The 22839-nt window shown below is 35.3% G+C and overlaps 1 protein-coding gene across 1 annotated transcript in view; it reads left to right on the top strand.

The window, feature by feature from the left end:
• Positions 1-22839, top strand: part of POLN (DNA polymerase nu) — a 129269-nt gene that overhangs the window by 26442 nt on the left and 79988 nt on the right. Inside the window, exons 12-17 of the mRNA XM_080410934.1 lie at positions 1101-1157; positions 1937-1990; positions 2224-2289; positions 18478-18535; positions 20089-20166; positions 20597-20711. Of these exons, the coding sequence (XP_080267060.1) occupies positions 1101-1157; positions 1937-1990; positions 2224-2289; positions 18478-18535; positions 20089-20166; positions 20597-20711 (428 nt within the window). The remainder of the gene's footprint in view (positions 1-1100; positions 1158-1936; positions 1991-2223; positions 2290-18477; positions 18536-20088; positions 20167-20596; positions 20712-22839) is intronic.

Genomic DNA, 22839 nt, shown 5'->3' with positions numbered 1-22839 from the left:
TGTATTAAAGAGGACATTCAGCTTTTGGGCCAAGTGTCTGAACTACCATATGCGATTTCTGAGGCAATGCCAACAGATAACTATAAAACCCACACACTACTCAAGGAGAAGGGGGTTTCGTAGATCAAGTATGTAATCTCGGAGAGGGACAGAGTGCCTTGGGAGATGTGAGGGATCCATGAAATAGAATGCATGTCATCATTTTGTGGGAACATAAGATTTGTTGCTGTAATCAAAGTGATGCTTTTATCTAGTCCAGTACCCTCTTTAACAACTGCTGAGATGTGGTTAAAGGTAAGGTGAAATCTTCCAATAGATAAATACTAGATAATTAGTTGTAATATGATGTTTTTCCCTGGTAGCAAGAAAAAACCATATGCTTTTAAATTTCCATTTTGGTACAGTTGCATCTTTTTTTTTTTTTTTTTTTTTTTTACCCTGAACTGTTGAAGTTCCAAATATTTTTGTTGTATTTATACATATCCCCTCTCTAGTAATTTCATTCTCTTTCTTAAAAATTTTATGGCAATTTGCAATCAAGGTAATCAGAAATATGCTTTATCTTACTGCTTTTGGATTTGACAGTTTCAAGGTTGTTTTCAAGGTCTCCTGGAACTTGTATTAGGGGATCAATACGATAAATTATCTTGTTGGATTTTGTGTGTTTATGTATAAATATGTATATGTGTATATATGTATTGTTTTGTATACTTTTATCATGTTCTCTCTTGCACTGTTGCTGTCTAGCACAAAAAATAAACAAAGGTCCATAAGTAATGCCCCACACCCATGTCCCCAGTGTTTTTGAAGTTGTTGTGGAAAAGTTTTTATGTCTGCATGTCTTTTTGTCCCTGTCTGGGACAGGAAGGGAAATGAAATGGGAAGGGGTAATCTCCAGTCCTCCTGATGAAGACAAGAAAGAATGAAGGTTTCCTTTGGCTTAGGGTGAGATTGCTTGAAGGACATTATTCATTAGTCTGTATTCTGTCCATTCAGCTTGGCAAGAAAATGTCTTCCTCCAAAATTTATTCTGTTAAGTTTTATTATTTAATAATATTAACAGAAAAGTATACTAGTGATTCACATTATTTATTTTTCAGCTGAATAAGTTGCAAGAGCTTCATCCTTTGCCAAAGATAGTTTTAGAATACCGTCAGGTGAGCTGATGCTTTTCGCATAGTGTAGTTGTATTGACACAAAATTAGCAAGAAAGATAACATATTCACAGCTAAATAAATAAGGAAGTTGGCTTTAATGTAAGTTCATTCAAATATTCAGTTAAATTTTGAAGTTGTAGGTATTCTTAAGAATTTTTAAATTTAATGTTTGTACTTCTGCTTTGCACTGTGTTAAATTATATCTAGCAAACAACTCTTGCAAAAACAATTGGAAAACTTCACTGTTAAATTTGCCTAGTGCTATAAAGCACACTATTAGGACAAAACATTTATTTTTTTGAGTTCTGAAGTGAAGGAGATGACTTATAGGTTTTTTTAGGTGACGAGCCTCTTGAAAATCCAAAGCAACCTAGTTAGTTTGCTCTCACACTTAATGTTTGGGTTGTCAGTGGATGAATTTCCAAGATTTAGGAAAAAAAAAAAAAGTGTTAGGGTGGTTGGTAGGTTCTTTTTCTGTGCATGTGTGGCTTTTTTGTGTAGTTTATTGACCTGCGGATATAAGATGTAGAAGAATAAATTCCCATAGTTCATTTACTAGCATCTGCAAAGACCTGGCTTTAGGGTATAACTGAGCACTCTACCTAATTTATGCTATTAGGTCAAGCTATTAGTGAGTATACATCCGTTATTTACTGAGATAAAACTGTCTTTTAAAAGAAGTGTACAAGTTAACATGCATTTGGAAATTAAGATCTTTAATTTGAAAAATATCTTGGTTTTTATAAACAAGCATTTATCTAAACTTTAATGTAATTTAGGTTCATAAGATGAAATCAACTTATGTGGATGGACTACAAACATGCATGAGAAAGGTAGAAGTATAAAAAGTATACTGTAAGGTACTGTATTTCAAGTAAATCAAAAGTGTGAAATGATTGCAGTGTTTACAGATTAAGAATTTTTGTATATGTAAAATGATAAAGTATTTCTTATTTTGTAGTCCTGATTACAGTAAGTTATTTTTCTTGTTGTTTACTTTAAATAAAACTTAACTGTGTGTTTCATCCTTTTCTTTTTGGGAATTTTTACTTTACTTTGACTACAGGGATTTATTTCCTCTACATGGAATCAGACAGGAACTGTGACTGGCAGGCTTTCAGCCAAAAATCCAGTAAGTGAGGCTATTAGAAGATTTACGTTTTAGTTAGAATTAAAAAATAATATTATTTATATAAAATATGTAATATTTTTAACACATGAAATGTTTATTTTTACTTAAGTCTAGCAGTTGCCATATTGTTTGTAAATGGTGGATAGAAAAAGCTTATTAAATGTGTGTTTCACTCTAAAACATTTTTTTATTAATACTTTGTTATTGTGGATCAGAATTTAATATTATCTGAAATTTAAAATTACCTGGATTTTGAGCCACATGGTCTCTCTAGACTTTCACTGAATACTTCTTTGTAATAAATTCCTGGTGTTTGTGAACTATTCCTTGTTAAGGGATTGGTAAACCCTAGAAGGCACCCTGGGGATTATGGGGGGGAAAAAAAAAAGCTCTTCTGAAATTTGGCTTCAGGCCTCATAGTAGTGAAGGGCTAAGCTGGCTATGCTGTTACTTTGGAAGTCTTGCCAGATGCTTATATAGTTGTGACACTTGGGTTCTTTCTGCTTCCTTGCTTGTCTTTGGCTATGATGATCTTGATGTACATGCTTGTGTCTGGAATGTGATTTATTTGACTTTCTGGACTGCTAGATGCTTGGGATTTTTTTTTCTTTCTCTTTTTTTTTTTTTTGGTAAAGTGGTCTTTTTAAGGGCATATTTGAATATATTTTATTTTATTTGGAGCTTAGGAAGCATGACTTGGCTGTAGGGACTGGTGAGGCCTTTTGTGTTCCAGTTCTGTCACAGCCCATAGCTGTGTGGATGAGCGTGCAGAACCTGGTGTGGGAGGAGACAGCTGCAGACTGCTTCAAGGGCTCTAATCAAGTCATGAGCAGGGGAATAACAGTAGACAAGTAGTGACTACCTACCTGCAGAAATGTTCTGTTTGGTTTAATCATGGTCTTTCTCAACAAAGACCTGACCACTGGCCCTCTGGGAGAGGGGGAATAGATGCAGAAGTGGGACTTGGCTCATGAAGGCTAGAGGGAATCCACAAGGCCACTGTCCTTTTAACTTGTGCCCAAAAGTATTGTCAGTTCTTATCTGTGCAGCTTTGAGTACCGCTTAACTGTCTAGGCAGGTACTAGCCTTAAGCTTTGTGGGTACAAGTGGTATTAGAATCTTTGGGCAGTCTTGGGAGAAAGACCATGGTCTTCTACAGCTCTTACCTAGGAGTAGAGATGTTAGATGTAACATTTATGTTTGACTACTTTGCATGCGTGGGCTCATGTGGCTCCTTGCAGGTCCTGACTGGTATGGTGACTTTTGGAGTCCTGGCAGAAACTTGTCCTGAGAGGTTCTCATCCTCACAATAATAGTGACTTCTTTAGCTCTTCTTTTGCTTGTGTTCACAGTTCAGGTTTCATTTCTATCTTCCTACCTTCATGGTACATATTTCTATACAGTTTGTCATCAAACAATTTATAGGAAGTGCTTGTACATTTTCCTGAGTAAAATCCAGTGTCTAGGATTCTGAATTAACAGTGGAATGGAGGAGTGTTATGCTGCTTTTGCTTCTCATGCACCCAGATGGGGGAAAGTGATGGGAGAGAACAGAAAAGATGATCATGAAGGTCAGTTTGCTAAATGTTCTGATGTGATGCAAAGGCGTTTACAAGAACAGGCAGCTGTCATGAACAACCACATACAATACAAGGTGACCTTTGGCCCATCATGCTAATAATGACACAAAATCTACTTTTCTTAAGGGTTGTTTTTCTCCAAAATAATGCTGCTAAGGTTAGCATGCAGGGTTGCCTAAGGCTGGGTTTTCCTTATAAGGAAAAACATTGGCATAGCTTTTTTGTGTGAAATGTTTATGGAACTTATACCATCTGTTTCTGAATCATTTATTGATATAGAAGATACATTGCAGTACCCAGTCACTCTAGTAAGTGTTAAAGGATTGTGAAGATCCTTGCCAGAAATCATAAATATTGTAGATATTTTTGCAGTTACTATGATGTTATGTCAAATTTCAGCTGAATATTTGCTGAGGTAGTTTATTTTTAACCATGTTTTAAAATGCCTTAAAGGGGTGATTAAAGCAAAAGACAAGTGTAAATCAGATAAAGTGAGAATTCAAATAGAAAAAAAAAATCCCCTTTGCTGCAGTGGTTGTGGGAGATGGAGTTCCAAACAAAGGTTTCTTTATCTTTCTTTTTTTTTTTTGTGAAGGTAATGGATCTGTCAAGGTAATGGATCTGTCTGTCCTTTTTCCTTTAAGGCCTTAAATGGAGTCCAGGAGGGATTTACTCATAGGTTTAAGGAGAAATGACCGGACATTAGGTACAGAGCAGGATTTCTTTTTCAGATAAACTCTCCTGTGATCTTTCAGACAAATTCACATCTGATGTATGGATGATGTGTATTTTTGGCTTTATGTGGGTTTCTTTCTATAGATAAGCTTATTCACATGAATTTTTATGACTTATGCATTGCAGCAGCTTAGAGGGGGCTTCTTGATACAACTTTACTTCAGTGGCTCTCCATGTATTCATCTATTTTAGGTTAACTGTGCACTCAGTCTCATTTAGTTTCTTCTTCTATAATGTGTGCTGCATAGTTAATGCATTTTTCACGTTTAACAAAGTGTTATTTATATTGTAGTCTCCTGCTATAGCATTTTAACAAACTATTTTCTACTCCATGAGAACCTGTGTATCTGAGTCCTAAAAGTAAATATAAATGCTAAAATTCTTCAGTCAAATTATTTTGTAATATACCCACAGTAAGTCATGAGTGAGGTGGAAAAGCATAAAGCCAATTAAGGTCAAGCCTCTTTGAGAATGAACAGAGGGAAGTCCTAACTCAAGATATAAAGATTGCATATAATTGGATGTTATAATTTGTTATAATCAGTGCTAGAATCAGATATTCTGTATTAAGGTTTCTTTCCTCCAGGCTTCTGCAGCAGAAAGAACTGAAATGCTACTAATGAGTTTACACTTCTGTACTTCAGAAGATGTTTTTATCGTTAAACTAAAAAGCATAAAGTAGTGGGCTTCAGGGGGCATTTCCTTCCTTTTAGTTAGAACAAGTTATGCTGAAGATAAATAAACTTTGTACCTTCCCAGACCAACTGAAAAATAAATAAATAAAAAAAATTCCTATTTCTCCCCAGGAGAAATGCTTTTACTAGCTTACCCAAAAAGGCAAAGAAATAAAATAATTTAACCCGTCAATCAAAGCAGTACGTTAACCTTTAATTTGGAAAGCAGGAATGCAATTTAAAAGGGAAACTAATTGGGGCATGTTCAATGTTAATGTGTTCAAAGAAGGACCGTAAAGAACCTGAACTATTTAACATACCTCAGTCTCTCCAACAAATATAAGTAATGTTTTCTGATAGTGAATGCATGATAGAGAATTGCATGCTTATTTATTAGAAAATGGGTGTTCCTAATAGTGTTTGAAATATGAATAATAAATTACCCATCTGGTATTCATTCTAATGGGGGAGAGAATCTCTTGAAGTAGAGACCCCTCCAAGCAATTGCCATCAAAAATCAGTCTGTTAATTAACTTAGCAAACCAGTTTTTCTGATTATCCACACTGTATCTCTATTACTTCCCTTCTGAGCTGTCTTCTGGAGTGAATGGACTACTTACCTATGAGATAAAACTCAAATGTGGTTTTGGAATAGTTTTGGGATTCTCTATGGACAGTGTGGATGAGATGCTGCCTGTTTGTCTCCCTTTTCATAACACTATCCCAATGGGGTTTACATCCTTAGCATCCCCACATGTGCACACCAAACAAGGTGGACTGTCAGAATCATGCTATTAAAACTGTTGTGATAGCTCTATAATTTCAGGCATTTTGTCCCAGGCATCATTAAGGCTATAGGGTGATCTGTGATACTGCCAGTACTCTTTCTGAAAGTTTGTACTCTATAGTCACAATAGGATTCCAGTACAAACAGGGTGTTCTACAAGGTATTTCAATAGTGATGAGCTGCTGTGCATATTTGAAGTGTCCTGTTTTTTCCCTGTCCCTTTCCTTCAAAGCTTTTAGAAGGCTTTGGCAGAGCTGATGCAACGTAAGGAGCCAGACACCGAGTCTGGGAGCAAAGATGTGATTGCATCTTCCTTTTTTTTTTTTGCAGAAATGAACCAATGCCTTGGCTGCTTTTGAAACTGCACTGTTAGCAATGTAATTTTCGTAAGCTTGTTTTCGTACACTGTCTGCTGAAATGAATGTTGACTTAAAATAGATGGTACGGGTCTTAACGTTTGCATTGATTTTACATGTGTGTGTTCTATGTTTTTTTTTTAAAGTATGTTAATTGGAAAGCACTGGGGATAGAGACAAGTCAGACAGGTTCATATATAGGAGACAGGTTCATATATAGGAGACAGGTTCATATATAGGAGACAGGTTCATATATAGGAGACTTTCGACGAGAATTTTTAATGTCATCCAGGCTAACAAAATCATTTTTAGCTAATTACGCTGTGATGTTGGCTTCACTAAAATAATGGTGTGTTGTCTTAACAGAGATTACAATGTTTATGCATTTTCTCAGACCTTTGCATCAAAGCCGTTAGTGTCATATTTTCTAGTCAGTAAAACCAACTATAACTAAGATGAGTCAATATGCTCTTAGAGAAAGTCAGAGTGTGCATGCTGTTTGTTATGGTTAGTCTGTGTTCTCTGAGTGTCTCTTGCATTCAGAATGCATTTTTGTGCCATGTTTCTTTTCAGTATATTTATTCCAATACTCTTGAGTCATGTGCCAATTTTGACTGTACTAATAGCACTGAAGTATCTCATTTTTATGAGTATTTATAGAGTTTTGATGTTTTTACAATCTCTTGGTTTTGCTTTATTTTTTTTAGAAATATTTTACTGAAGGCTTTAGCATTTAAAGAAACTGTTTACAACATTGGAGACAGAATTCTCTATTTCCTCTCTTTCTTCCTTACTCATCACTGTTTTTGTTTTATGATAGGGAAAATTTACTTAAATGAGTGAATGAGCATGTTGACAAGACTTTAGTTCAATTTCATTCATGATGAAAATTTACACAACTTTAACATTACAATGTGATGTTCTTAGTTACTGGTGTGACAACTACAGTGTAAGTCACTGTTAGCTGTATCATAACACCCGTGTCTGATCCTCCAGAACAACATCTTGTTCATGCAATATCCAAATGCAGAAATAAGGTTTCTGCATCAGAGACCTTTGTTCTCTTAGCATCTTGGGTACATATAGTGTCCTTTTCTATGATATATGCATGTCTTTGGTATTCTCTGTACTAATGCTCCTGATTTGTATAAATTCTTGAATCTCATGGTATGTGTGGTGTATCCTATACAAGGACTATATTTTATAGCATAATATTTTCCATTTAGCTCAATAAAGCTTGGAGGATCACCTAGGCTGTAATTCTGTACTAACAAGAGCAGTTCAATCATGTATATAACTCTACGCTTCTCTTCTATTTGGGATTATCTTTGTATGTATAATTGTCTGTGTGCTATTTAAAGAAAGATAATGTGTGGCTAGTATAAATCTGCTTCTACACAGTAATCAACATAAAAATACTTGCATTTTATTTATATGTAGGGTAAGATAGGGATTCTGTTATTATTTCTTCTGCAAACTAAACATAAGCACAGGAATATATAGATTAATTAAAATTAACAGCTCAAAAATGAAAGATTCTATACAAGTTAGAATAGTATCAGCTAAAGTATTTTTAGCACATTATGAAATATTGACTGCGGAGGCTGAATTCCTCCTTCACTCTCCTTCAGCTTCTGGCAAAAAGCTCCTCAGAGGAGCTTAGACTTGTAGAAATGGGAGGGAAAAAAGTTCCTGTAAAATTTTCCTGTGTTAGAAGATAGCACTGCATACTTCCAGTTGTTTCATTAAAATTCAAAGATACTATGTTTCAATACACTATGTATAAGTTAAATTGTCAGTACTTGAATGCCCACTTGAATGCTGTCAAGTGGGCTATAAGGTAGTTGGTTATATTTTATCCTTTGAATGGCCTTTGCCAGCAATGTTTGGGAAATACTGCAGGTAGAAGCCAAAACTATATACTTATCATGTTTTGGAAATCCATGCTGGAACACAGCTAGTGCTACTTCCAGTTTGTTTTTTGTCTAATATGAATGTGACTGAAGCACACAGCTAACAAGAAATGAAATTAGCGTCATTTTTGCTCAAAACAAGTTGTTGTTTTTTTAGCTGGGTAGGTTTCACTATCTTACAGATTAAAAGGTGTTTTAAAGTGAAGTAACTATAGTAATATCTATTATTAAAGTATCCTGTTAAAGAAATTAATCTATACACTGTGTTGTGTCTTTTTACAAAGTCCACAGAATTTTAGAGTAGTTTAAGAGCAATGTTAGCATGGTATTTTGGTTACAAGAAGCAAGTGATGCTATTCACTTGTCTTTCACAGTCTTTATTCTTCCACTGTTTATCCTTACAAATTTCAACTCCTGGCTGAGGACTTTTTCCTTATGGTTAAGATCGGCATATGTTAGCATCCCCTGATGTCTCTGTGTGGTCACAGTTATTGTGCCTCTGTACTGAAGAATTTAATAGAGCCCATGTCCTACAGAGTTCGTTTTCACTGTCCTCATCCATAAGACGGTTGCTCAGCTTGAATCTTCAGCAATGTGCAGAAATGCATCTAGATCTTTATATTAAATATATACACACCTATTTATTATGAAGGTGTCTGTTGATACCTCTTGCGAGTTGATTAATATTCTAGAAATTTTGCTTGAATTTTTTATTCTTCATATGAAGTATTCTATTAATCCGATTTTTAGATGTACGCTTTTAGGAAATACTCAAAGCTTGGAGACATATGTTCTAAGAGAACACACAGATTATGTCTTGTCTTGCAAGCTCTCCGAAGTGAGAGGTGTTAGCATATTCCTCTAATGGCTGAATTCCTTTTTGCAAGGACAAAATATAGTTGAATTCTGATCTCAGCATAGGTTTTGTTATGTTTTAACATAATACAAGTATTTCTATAGTTTATTTTGCTATAGTGTTCTACTATACTTTGTTCTCCCATTCTGTATCTCAGTCAGCAAAAATTACTTAAAAAAAATCTGACAAGACAAAAAATGGAGGAGACAGAAATGAAGAATGATAAAAAAAGATTGAATAAGAATAGGTGAAGATCAAAAGTTATTACAGCAAAAGAGACTTCTTATCTTGGGTGGTCCAGTTTTCAGACAATACTGATTTTCAAAAGCTTTGTCGTTGGCATCCCAAAGAATTTCAGGGAAATTATGTCTGTAGCTCTATATCCCTATTACATTCAGCTTTCTCCGGTGACAGTTCTTTTTTGCTGTGTCAATGAATGAAAGATTTGCCATTTCTTTATTTTCTCAGCATCCTTTCAGAAAACCTCAGGAAACTTTAGCCAGAGTTTTGAAGATGGATGCACTCTGTCAGATTTGGAGCAACAACAAATAACATTGGTTTGTATAATGGTCACTGAAGATAGAATAGGACAGAGGTCATCTTGCTGACTCCCACATGGCCTTGTTGTCCTTAGTTCTCCCATACTAACATGATCATCTGCTGGCTGTGCCTCTTAGGATCTTGTAGTTAAGGTCCACTTCTATCAAATCAAGAATTGTCCTTTCCTCACTGTGATCATGAAAGAGACATTGGTTATTTAGTTTTCCTTTAACTCCCTCAATTAGCCTCCTGTTCACACTTTTTGTAGCCTTTTAAGAGGAATTCCCTGATAACATATGCTCAGTAAATTCCTCAGTATGTGAAACTATCTTGTTTGAGATGCTAAATTTTACCCTTTCTTAAAACAATTGTTATATCTTTTCTTTAGAAAGTAAATTCCTCCAGCCTGGAAATCTTGTAATTTTTCCTGTGTTTGAAGGTCTAGTATCTGTACTTTTTGGGCAATATTCCCTTGACAGTGTTTACTTTAAAGCTATAATATACAGCTAATATACAACTAGTACAATATTTACTAGCTCCAACTGCCACTCAGAGCGTTGTCATCTCTATGCCTTAACGTTTTTTCACCAAAACCAAATCGTATCTTCTTGGAGTTCATCCCAGAGTTTAATAGCCTCCCATACTAATGAGCATTAGTTTAACAAAGCTTATGTTTTGAGTATAATTTTCTTTAAGAAAAATGAAATGAAATAAGTAATTTAAATTTAGTCAATTATATAGGGAAACAAAAGAAGTCTTTGTCTCTTTGAAAGATGTGTAGAGCTGTGTATATACAAACTTCCTTGCTGTGTGAAGGTTAGTAATCTGTCAGTATTTACTCAAGCATCTGGGCTAAACCCACAGTTTGACAAAATAATATATCACAGAAAATGTCAAAATCAGTAAGTTAAAGACAGTATTTTTATTATTTTCAAAATCACTCATTGATTCCTTTGTCATGTGCTTCTAAAATATTATTTATTACCGGAGGTCATTGCTAGGTCTAAATTTCAAAGAATATAGCAGAAAGAGGATTAATCATAGGAAATCGAATGCACTATTCTTATGGCCAACTCTCTAAAGTAAGAAGTCAATGTTTTTGGTTGCCCTTTTCTTCTTTGCTTGTATTCACTTTGAAAGCTGCTTAAGCTTGTGGGAACACGATGAATACCGCTAAGTCTCCCACTTGACTGACCTCTAAATCCCTGATAATTTTGTGCTGCTGGATAAGGGAAAAGGGGAGTGCATTACCTTTGAATGGTTGTTTGCTGCTGAAAAACAGTAACTAGTGCAAAAATGAAGAAATCCTTCACCAGAAGTCTGTATGTTTCTGTGTTTTTGAACACAGAAAACAGATCTCTCATTTTTAACTAGCCACTAGGTGGCAATTGCAGACAAGTCAAGATTTTCTTAGGAATGCCTGTACTCATACATACCAGGCTGGTATTGCTATGGTGACCCTGTTCATTTTTATTTTCGCTGTTTATTAAGCTACTTGCTAAATTTTAAAAATTAGATCTTCATAATGTCTTGAAATTCTGTTTTATAGAAGTCACAGAAAATAACTGTTTATTCCTTTACAACAAAAAATGAATGCTGCTATTGACAATAATTAAATATGGCAATTTTCCAAAAGAGAAATCATGAAGGGTTGGGGTTTTTTAATTTTTTTTTTTTTGCTGTGTAATTTGCTCTGAGTTGCCACTAACTTTGGAGGTGCCAGACAAATTGAGTAAATTTGTTATTGTGCATGCCCTCAGGACTCTGAAATCTTGTTCTGCGTTGCAAGAAGACTGTTTTGGGCAGTGTGCAGTTTTCCTTGCCATTTCTCCAGCACTTTTGGCCTTTAACAGAGGAGCAAGCAGAGTGCTGATGGTTAAGGAAGTAGCTCACTGAACCTGTGCTTATATTTCTCTTAAATTAACTGAGCTATGAGAGCATAATTTATCAGTAGGTGTCATCCCATGTAAAGCAAGAGAAGACAACTGATAAAGAAGGAAAAGGAGTGAGAAAATTTTGAAGTAAATAGAAAGAAATCCACTACAAGAATAAAAAGTAAAAAATAAGTGGAGTTATATAATATAACTCAACTTATTATTTTTTTTTCAAAGAAGTCTAGTCTGTAAGACCAAAGTATTACTTCTGCTCCAAAAGTAATAAAATGCTAGTCATCAGACAGATGTCATGAACTTAAAAGCTTATGTTGTGTTTTGTTGTGTAGAGCTGAGCTCTTGTTCAGAAAGAGCAGTCTGGCCTAATTTTTTTCATAAACTTTCTGGAGAAGATACCAAAAGAAACGCCAGACACTTTTGGATTTGCAATGCTTCAGTTTTTCCTGGAGTGCTACATTTCATGAAATAAACTAGAATTTCACTGCTCTGAACTTTTTTCAAACAGAAGAGAAATATTTGTGTTTTTATCCAGTATTGGGAAATTATTAATTTCCAGGAAATAGTCTTGCTTACAAGAAATGCAGCTATTTTTTGCTTTTTTCTGGCATTGGTAGCCACAGTAAAACAATGTTTAATTCCTCAATTGTCTTTATTTTGCTCTTGTGTTTGGCACTGTGCCTCACTGTAACAGCAGGTGGATTAGCTGCCACATCAAAAGATACATACATTGCAACTTTACCTGGTCTAGCTGCTTCCTTATATCTGCTCAGTCTAACTCCTTGGCTGTTTTTGCTCTTCCCTTGTGACACATCTATACTATATATATTTATAAGTGGTTACTCTTACGTTAGTAGTAAGTTTTGTCTCTGTTATTTTTAAGTAAGTCATTAGATCAGTGCAGGAATTAATCGGAATCAGTTGGCTATAGAGGAGTCTGAAGCTACCTCCATGCATTCTCATTTATTTCAGGAACTTAACTGTTGATTTTTCCCTATTCCCCTCCCTGCAGTTTGTAGGTCTTAAGACAGCCATATATTGTAGGTATTTAGAAATGCAGATCTGAGCAGTTCGTAGATCAATGAGCCATTTTCTAGAAAAAAAAGAATCTACGTATGGCTATAGATGTGTTTGTATACCTATATAAACATCTATTTCTAGGGAGTTACCAGGGTTGACTGAGGTTATTTGCTCAGAAAATAGCAACTTATGCTACTGAAAATGTATGTAGAGAGGGAGAGGTATGAGTTAACTGAATCGATATAAATAACTGAAAGGGGAATTTAACAGGAAATATGATCAATGATTTGACTTGACACAGAGTAAGAAATAATTAAAATGCACCACCAGCCTCTGTGATTAGGTGGTCCAACTATACTGACTTCAAAAGTAATTTAGCCAATATATATCTGAATGCTGTAATCCTTTGAGAGGACCAAAATAATGTGCTGTTTTTTAACCGAGGAAGGAATGAAAAATCAATTGCGAATGTAGATGTAGAATGGAAAGCTCAACAGAAAATACATCTGACTAAAATAAACTCATCAAGCTGGGAATTACATATTTTTGTTGGATTTTGATTAGGTTTTGTTTTCATTGATAATTCTGCTCCTCTTTGATACAATGACTTTCCCTATGGATTAGAGCATCCTTTTTGCAAAGCTTGAATGCTTCATGAGAAAGCTGTGTTTGTGAGGCTGTAACAGAGACATTGAGCCCATCAATTCTGAGTCTCCTTGCCAAAGTGAAGTCTGTCATTGTTTCTCAATGGCTCTGTATACAGAGGCTAATGGTGCAGGCAAGAATCTACACTGTCTCCACCTGAAACAACAGACTAAAAGTAGAACAACTTTCAATAGAAATATTTTCAGAACCAAGAAAACAGATTTCTAACCTTTGCTAAAACACTGGACTAAGGGATGCATCAGGATCACCAGTCAGGATGGATTATAGTGGCAAAAAAATCAAATTATGGAGGTAGGAGGAAAGAAATCAGCAGTCTCTTTTTTCAGCATGTATTGTTTTAATCTAGTGTTCCTACTGAGATTATTTTTTTCCTGCCATGCCTATGCCTCCCTACTTTTCCAGCACAATGTTTTCTGAAGAGTTTAGCTAAAAAACCAGTGATCCAACAACCATCCAGATGCTGGGGAAATGTGTCAAGTACCTGAAATTCTAAAATAGATGATGAATTGATGGAGTGCTACATCCCTGTGGGGCAGGTCCAGTGCCAAAGAAAGGTGTCAGCTTTGGACACCCAGGAAAAAGACAGTCAGTCTGAATTTATCACACCCAAAGTGACTTCAGTGCAGATAAGATTCAGTGCTTTCTTTTTAAGTTTGATAACTATATTTCAGAATTTAATATTTAATGATTTAATGCTGGGGGGTGTGGGGGTGGTGGGACAAGGAGGTTGTAGGCATGTAGGGGTCGGTGTCTTCTCCCAGATAACAAGTGACAGCACGAGAGAAAACTGCCTCAAGTCGTGCCAGGGAAGGTTTAGGTTAGATATTAGGAAAAATTTATTCACCGAAAGGATTATCGAGCATTGAAAAAGGCTGCCCAGGGAAGTGGTGGAGTCACCATCCCTGGAGGTGTTTAAAAGATGTGTAAATGTCACCCTTAGAGACGTGGTTTAGTGGTGGACTTGGCAGTCCTGGATTAGCAGTTGGACTCAATGATCCTAAAGGTATTTTCCAACCTAAATAATTCTATGATTCTATGGAAAACATTTTTAAAAACGGAAATTTCCATTTATACAATCAACTAGTTCTCATTAATTGTGTTGCAGGTTTGCCAAAATTATTTATGCATCTTAGGTGTACATTTTTGCATGCATTTTCCATCATCAAGATAATACAATCTTTTTTCTGATGGTCTGCATAAGACATGATGCACTAACTGACTACAGTTTCTGCAAAGTATTTGTTTCTGCCTTTAATCTTTGAATTTTTGTGTTATGCTACAAGTGTAGCTACATATATATGTTAAATATTTTTTAAAAATATGTATTTTGATTAGATTGCTTTGGAATGAAACCAGAATCTGTCTTTGTCTTTCCACTGCCTCATACCATTGAAGGCTTCAATTCTGTCTCAGCCAGAAACCATGTGGAGTAGAGAGAGTGAGATGGATTGACACTGGGATATATAAATTAATCAATTACAGTAATGTTATAAAACCAGAATCATAGAATCATAAGACAGGTGAGGTTGGACAGGACCACTGGAGAGTATCTAGCCCAACCCCTCCCTGCTCAAAGCAGGGTCCACTAGAGCGGTTTTTTTTGGGACCAGCAGGTCAAGAGAGGTGATGCTTGCACTCTGCTCATAATGCCTGACACTGGTGACACTTTTCCTGACACAGCCCAGGATGCTGTTGGCCTTCCTAGGTACAAAGGCTCACTGCTGGTTCATGTTCAATTTTTTTTTTTCTTTCCACCAGAATTCACAGATCGTTTTCTGCAAAGCTGCTTTCCAGACTGTAAACTCTGTGAGAACCTGATCGGCCATTTCTCCAGAGCTGAGGTTTCTCTGAATTGCAGAGCAGCCCTCTGATGTATCAACAACTCCTCTCAGTTTTGGATTGTATGCCATCTTGCTGAGGTTGCGCTCAGTCCTGTTATCCAGGTCATTAATGGAAGTGTTGAGCAGTATTGGCCACTGGGGTACTCGGTGAGTGCCTGCCCTCCAGCTGGTCTTTGTGCCATTCGTCAAAGCCCTTTGAACCTGGCAGTTCAGCCAGTTTTCAGTCCACCTCACTGTCCACTTATCTAGCTTGTACTTCATCAGCTTGTCTATGAGGCTTTTAAGAGAGATTGTTTTGAAAGCCTTGCTGAAGTCAAGGTAAACAACATCTGCTGCTCTCCCTTCATCCACTGAGCTAGTTGCTTCATTGCGAAAGGCTATTGTTGGTTAAGCGTGATTTCCCCTTTGTAAATCCATGCTGACTACCCCAGATCATCTTTTGACTTTAATGTGTTTGCAAATGTTTTCCAGGATTATTTGCTCCATCACCTTCCCAGGAATTGAGGAGAGGCTGATTGGCCTGTAGTTTTCTGTATCCTCTTCCTGGAAGAAAGGAGTGACACTTGCTTTCTTCCAGCACTCAGGAACCTGCCCTGGTCATCACAGCCTTTCAAACATAATTGAAACTGGGATGTTGACTTCATCTGTCCTTTTGTCCATTGGAGCCTCTGGAAATGAATTTTGGATTATGGTGTTGTTTTTTTAACCAATGCTAGTGTTTTCCTGTTAATCATCTACTAGAATAGCTTGACTTTTTTTTTTTTTTTCCCCTGCCTTACTCAGAAACAATGAAGAGAAGTATTAATAGTTAACTTTCACATCCAGCTCTTTCATCATGTTCTTTCAAGTATATTCCTTCTTGTCTGTTTGAGCATAATTGTTCAGAGAGAGCATTTGTTTCTTTACAACTTCTAATAAAATGTGGATGCCCTTTTCTAATGGTAAAGGATAACAGTCACATCTCAGATTGGATCTGTGAAGGTTTTGCAGAAAAATATTTGAAATAAATACAGAAAAGCAAAAACACAGGCTGTATCGTGTAGTCCAAGGTAGTAATAATCATTGACCAAAGTTACATCAGTCTTCCACTTTTGATACATAAAATTGTCACTTAATTTGTAACTCAAGCACATGAAAGCTTTCCATTTGGAAGACTTTTCTGAGATTGTCTCCTTATTTCTCCATCCTTTGAAATATATAAAGTAAATTTATCTCATAAAATTTGATAATCTAAATCTTAGAGAACATCTCCAGGGGAATCTTAGGTCAACCCATTCAACTCATTCTAAGTATGTGTCATATACAGATGGGAATCTCCAGTGGGTAGTTAAATCTGTCTTTGTCTACTGACTATGGAGGGATTCTAGACAGCTAGTTTAGACCAACGGCTAGCCTGAAGACATCTAAAATTAGATGAGTGGAATCTATTAAGCTATTCCAATAGCTTAAAGATGAGCATTACCACTTGCATGTTTCTTGAGTTACTTTGCTGATGATTTATTCAAATTATGAGTTGTTAACTAATTTACAAGTGAAAGTACATTTTGCACTTGTAATTACTTACTAGTGTTTTTCAGAATTATTAGTAACACTTCTAAAATTGCATTAAAAGCAGACTTTCTGCATATGCTGTCAGTGAAATCAAGACAGCAATATAATGATTTATTTTTACCATTCTGGATAGATTTGGAAAAAAAAAATTATTTCACTTTGTTTCAGGATTTTGAAGCAAATGAGTTAAGGAACAATAATCAGTGAGAGTATCTACAAACAACTCTTTAACCTGTGCTGGAGGGTATCTTATTAAGTACATCTCAATACCAATATAGAGCTCAAGAAGTCCATAGGATGATCTCTACCATTAAAATTATTCAAGTCAGAATTAAAATACTGTGATTTTGTTTTTAAATGTGTAAGATTAGGCTCCCACATTCATGTCCAGGTACATAATAAAGGACTTAGTTCTCTGAACTTCTGAGGATCTGCTAGCTTCCTGGCCACTTAAACCGCTTATTATTCATATGAACAAGCAGTCATCCTCCTCAACTTGTTATCGCTAGAAATTGATAATTATCAATAGAAATTTTAGTTTTGTGCACAGGTTAAATAACCACTTATTTCAAAATATGGTTAATAGCATTACAATAAGCATTGCCACAACTGTATTTTTAAATGTTTCTAGAAACTGAAGAATAAAATATTAAAGATGGCAAGTGCTTCTTCTGGGTCAGACTTTGCATTGATGCATTGAGAGAAGTGTTCCTAGTTTACCCACGGTGTGAAAATAATATGTATTTTATGTGGTAGTTTCCTATCTCTTTGTGTGTGGTGTTGTGGTGGGCATTCACCTTTAATACATTTAATTGTAGATCTTTAAGTGTAATACTAAGACTAGAAACTATAATGTTCTGTTTTGGAGGTCTTGTTCTTTTACTTTTGCTTTAAATTTAAATAGCTTTTGCAGTATGATTACATTCCTCTTAAGTTTAATATAACAATTTTGAGTTTAAAATTACATAGAAAATGATCATTCTGATTTGGAAATTATATAGCACTATTTCCATCTCGTGAAGTCACAGCATTATATAATAGTAGTATGTTCATCTAATTCCTTAACCACTTGCAAAGTAATTGTGTGGAATTATGAAAATTGAGCTTGATACACATGACAAGAATTGTCTTGTCATGTGTTATCTCTCTAGATGAAGAGACGTAAAATAACACAAGGAAGCTATCCCATGTCATTTCTCATTCTTTACTGGAGGTGTATGAACTCAGATCTTTAAAGAAAAATCTTTTATTCCTAGTCCTGCATGTTTGTTGATAAACTTAGTTCTCACTTTTAATTTTGACTGATGTGCTGTAGTTAAGAAAGAGCTCCTTCTTTATTTTAGCATGTGTTTAAAAAAAGTGGGAATAGATATTTGAAAAATGTCTAGAGGCTGAAGAAGAATTTGTTGCCGTAGCTGAAGGCAGGGTTCACATGCGTTCTTTTCTTGAAAGTAATGCACCATATCTAAAAAATAAGAATAAAATTATTTTTATTGGGTTATTAATTATGTTCTATTGTGCATCTAGAGATTAGGATTTGGAAAGGTTGCCAGTGAGAAATTGTTCTTACAAGCTTCCAGTTTTCAAGGAAGAGCAAATATTCAAAAGTACCTATAGATACAGATGTATGAAGATTCTTTTGAAAGGCAAAGTGGTTAATCTTATTTATTATATGGGGAAAAACTTACTGGCTTTAGTATCACTAATTTTCTTCTGCTGCTACATAAATGTGTTTTCATAGACTTTAAATTACTAAGCATTTTTTTTTTCTTATTTGTAGAACATTCAAGGTATCTCTAAACATCCAGTTAGAATTAAAAGGAAACAGTACGTAAAAGGTAAAGTGTGTTTTTACTAACAGGAAAAGGCAATTTTATCTAATTATTTTACTGAGTTGTATTTTAAAGCAGACCAATAGCTCCAGCATTAAAGAATAAAATAGATTATTGATAATTAGTTTTACATTCTCATTTAAACCAGTTGCTTTTTGCTGGGCATTCCTGCAAAAAAATTTGCTCGTTCAGCACTGATCTAAATAGTCAAAAACTTTCAGATTTTTTTCTTTCCCTCTACTATCTCACTGTTCCTTTTTCCAGATGAAATTACACATCTTAACTCCATTAAATATCCTAGGGACAAATTTGTGTGCATTCTGCTTGTAAGGATTTGCCTGAGATAGATGTTAAAGCTGGGTCATTTTAATCAAACTCACAACTGAACACCAATACTTGGTCAGATGTGTTGTTTTGGTAACAGAAGTGGCTTTAAGGCAGATGATTTAGAGAGAACCAAGGTAAACGTAGAAAAGTGTGACCCAAGTGATGAAAAGTGAAACCCACAACAGTAGACTCAAATACAAGGGAGACATTTGCCCACATAAGCTCTCCTTCTTGAACACCTACAGCCGTAGTTGGGAAACGCTGCTCATCTGTTGCACTTGCTTTTCAGATAAGGGCAGGCTTGCCTTTTCACAGCTATTCACTCCCTACATTTGAAATAATACAGATCATAAAACAGGAGTCTGTGGAAGACAATGTAAAACTTCAACAGCAGTTTTATCTACCTGATATTTTATAAAGTGTTTTTTTTTTAAGTTTTAAATAAAATGCATGAGCAGTGGCTGAGTAAACCTGAGCTGCAATTTGCAACTGTGGCACATAGGTCTTCATGGGAGCAGTCCAATCAGTTTTGTCCATGATCTTATAATATGTGCTTCTTAAAAATATATTTCTACGTTTTTAATTCCTGTATCAAGACATATGGTTTTTTCCCCACTTTTATGCTGATCAGATTAATTCTGTTGTATTTCAAGCCACCATATCTTTCTATTCCAAGACAAGTGGCGTTCCCAGGATGCACTGAGTTTCTAATACCATGTCAATGTACATTATTGCTTTGTGATATTACAGGGGATTTCTGTCATTAGAATTTGGATGCCTGTATCAACTGTATGTCCTCAATATTGTATTCCCCTACCACCTGTAAGTCAGAATTTGGTTATTACCACAATGCTGTGGTACATTCAAAGATAAGAAAAAATATTTTTTTAGTTTGTCTCTATAGACCCTCCCTTATCTGAATGCCTTCTTTATTAAGTGATCTGTGAATAATGTTAGTTATTGAAGATATTTGTTAGCTAGTGCTTTGGGAAGAGTTTGGTTTTGAAAGAGGAGGAGAAATGGTACTGCAAGGATGGCAGAGATAAAAATGCTGTACATCACTGATAAAGGAAAATAATTGTGGTTCTGGTAGTTGCTCTACTAGGTTGCTTACATTAAGATTTGTGTGGTTTTAGTTGTGTGTTAGGTATGTTATTTACAACCTCCTATGGTTTTTAACCCAATATTTTTTGGATTGGGGTTTGGGACTTAAATGTCTGTCTCCTTTCTAGGGAAAGAAGAGGAAATAGTAACTATTTCCCCAAGAACATTGTTTGTTTCGAAAAAGGGATATACATTACTAGCAGCAGGTAAGATAGTATGTATTATGGTTCTCATACATATTAATGTTCACAGTTCTGTCCTCTCTTTTTCCCTTCTCCTTTGGATGACATATTTTACAAGGCTGTCAAATCCTGTAGTATCAATTCATATTGTTATATTATGTATACTCCTTAGTGTGCTTTGGAAATGGGTGATATGTAAGCCTTGTCAGTAGAAACAAAGAGCTAATAAGATTAATTTGACACTTGAAGATAATGAAGGAATCAGACACCTTGTGATCTGTGGCTGGAATGTAACTCCTTCAGTATAAGCTTTTTTACAGGCATCTGGTTTTTTTGAGCACGAGGAAATGACTGAACAGTCTGGGCTTGCATTTTAATTTGTGATAGTTTAGTTAAAATGCAGGTGTGTGTGTTTATTTTAGAGCAATAGATTTATTTTAACACTGTTTTCTAGATTTTTCCCATATTGAGTTAAGGATCCTTGCTGACTTATCATCTGAACCAGAACTTTTGAAACTGTTCCAAGAACCTGAAACCACTGATATCTTTTCCACACTGGCTTCTCAGTGGTAAATGTTGCTTTTTTAATTTTATATAGTAATTAGACAATATAATAAGAATAAATTAAACTATTGTATTACTGTGTAGTGATAACAAAAGACAGTATTTTGCTACGCTGTCTATTGTTAATGCTGTTTTAACACTGTAGGTTAGAATTCCTTTCTGACATTCTGAGCCTTTTCTTCTCTGCAGTGGTAATTACCATATGTCAAAATGTTGCAATCCAGTTGACCAGTATGAGCTTTGTGACTAAAGCTGGAGCGATAATGTATTCTGAACAGTGCATGCTGATAACTTTCTCACTGTATTATTGTTCACCAATTCTTTTTAAAAATGTAGAGCAGCAGTTAAATAGGTTATCCACCTGAAAAATTGCAGAGCAACTTTTCTCAGTAAAAGTTAAAGGCATTTTTGAAACCCACTTGGCTATCCAGTAGATGTACTGGAATCAAATTACATATATACAAGAAACAGGGAGTCCAGAGCTCATGGGATTCCTTTGAACTCATAGGGTTTAGTGCTTCCATCTTCTGATGGATGATGTGATACTTGGTAAAAGTGGTACTTCAGTAATTAAAAACAGTATTTCTTATCTCCATTCCCATATTATTATTTACTTATCTCTTTGGTATGCAGATCAAAAGATCAAAGAGGTGGAATGTTAGTTACTTAGCTGTTTGAAGGTATTTTTTTATTCCTCTTTGTACTGTGGTGATGCCTAAAAATCTTTATTGAGACTGGGACTCCCATTGTACTCAAAAGTGCACGAGCATTCAGTAAGTGACAGGATATATGTCAAGAAGATTACAGTTTGAACAGCTAGGACAGAAAAGATTGAATAAAATGCTGTAACACATAAGGAGATTGAGTGGAATGATGTCATGTAATGTAAAGCAATTTTCATATTTTCTTTGTTCCTCTCTCTCTTTTAATCTTTTGTATCTGTTTTTTGTCAACAGATTGTTAGCTGAAAATGAAAGCAAAAATAGATATGATGAATTCATCAGTCCTGATCTAGCTCAATTACTATCCTACAGTTTCTAAATTTTTGCAGGCATAGCTTTTGCAGCTGCAGTATTTCCTACTCACTGCAGTATTTGTTAATATACTCTGAAGTAGTATAAAGAAACAATGGAGGTCAAATTGTAATTTTCCTGTTACCAATAACTGAATTGGTGTTTGTGGCGTTTGCATTCTGGGAGAACACAACACAAGGTCACAAACATAGGTATGGAAAGATCATCTTTCACTTTAGAGTCTCTTAGAAGATTCTATTGATATTGTAGTCAATTCTTAGCTCTAACATGATATCACTAGGACCTTGTGATGGAGTGAAATCCTTAATTTAGTTTGGAGGTATATTGCAAATGTATGCATGAAGATGAGTCAAATTTTGTCTCAACTCTGGGCAAGGCTCCAGAAATACCATTCTATTCAGCAACCTCACAGCTCTTGGCAGCTGTCAACCTCTTACAGTTGCTACACAGTAACTTTAAATTTAATTAAATATTACAGGCAAATGTTTTTGTCAGTCAGAAGTGTCATGTGTGTCTACAAAATCATTACATAATGATTCTGCTGACTCTTAAGCTTTGGGAAAGCTAATGCTTGGAAGTAACTTTCTATTGATTCTATGATATGACTTATTAATTACAGAAATACAAAGAGTATGTTAAATCTCATCTGTTCTTGGACATCTGTAATATATCTAAAGAGATTCATTTTGCCTGTTGTTGATGTCCCCTGTGTAATAAGGTCAATTGCACATTAGAAGTGTTGGCTTCTCACCATTGGATACAAAATAGGTCTGGGGTGGCCAGCTTGTATGTAGACATCTGTGTACCTGATCAGTTCCTAGTGAATTCACCTTGGCTTTGGAATTTTGTCCCTAATTTATTTAGCGCCAAAGAGAAAACATAAAATCACAACCTTCACAGATACTTTCCCATTCCAGATACTTATTCATCTCTCATAGTCCACTATTGATAAATAAAATCTTTAGGGCAAACAGTTAGTTCTTTGACCTTATTGTAGTTGGTTACATCCTGTTGGTATTAAAACAAGCTATGAGAAGGAGGAGCAAAATAAACAACAAACCTTTTATTTCCTCTTGGTCTCCTGATTTTCTCTGGGTCT

The sequence above is a fragment of the Falco punctatus genome (assembly GCF_963210335.1).
Source record: "Falco punctatus genome assembly, chromosome: 1".
Classification (NCBI taxonomy): Eukaryota; Metazoa; Chordata; class Aves; order Falconiformes; family Falconidae; genus Falco; species Falco punctatus.
Note: the sequence above shows the minus strand (reverse complement) of the source record. Positions and strands in the feature narration are given on the sequence as shown.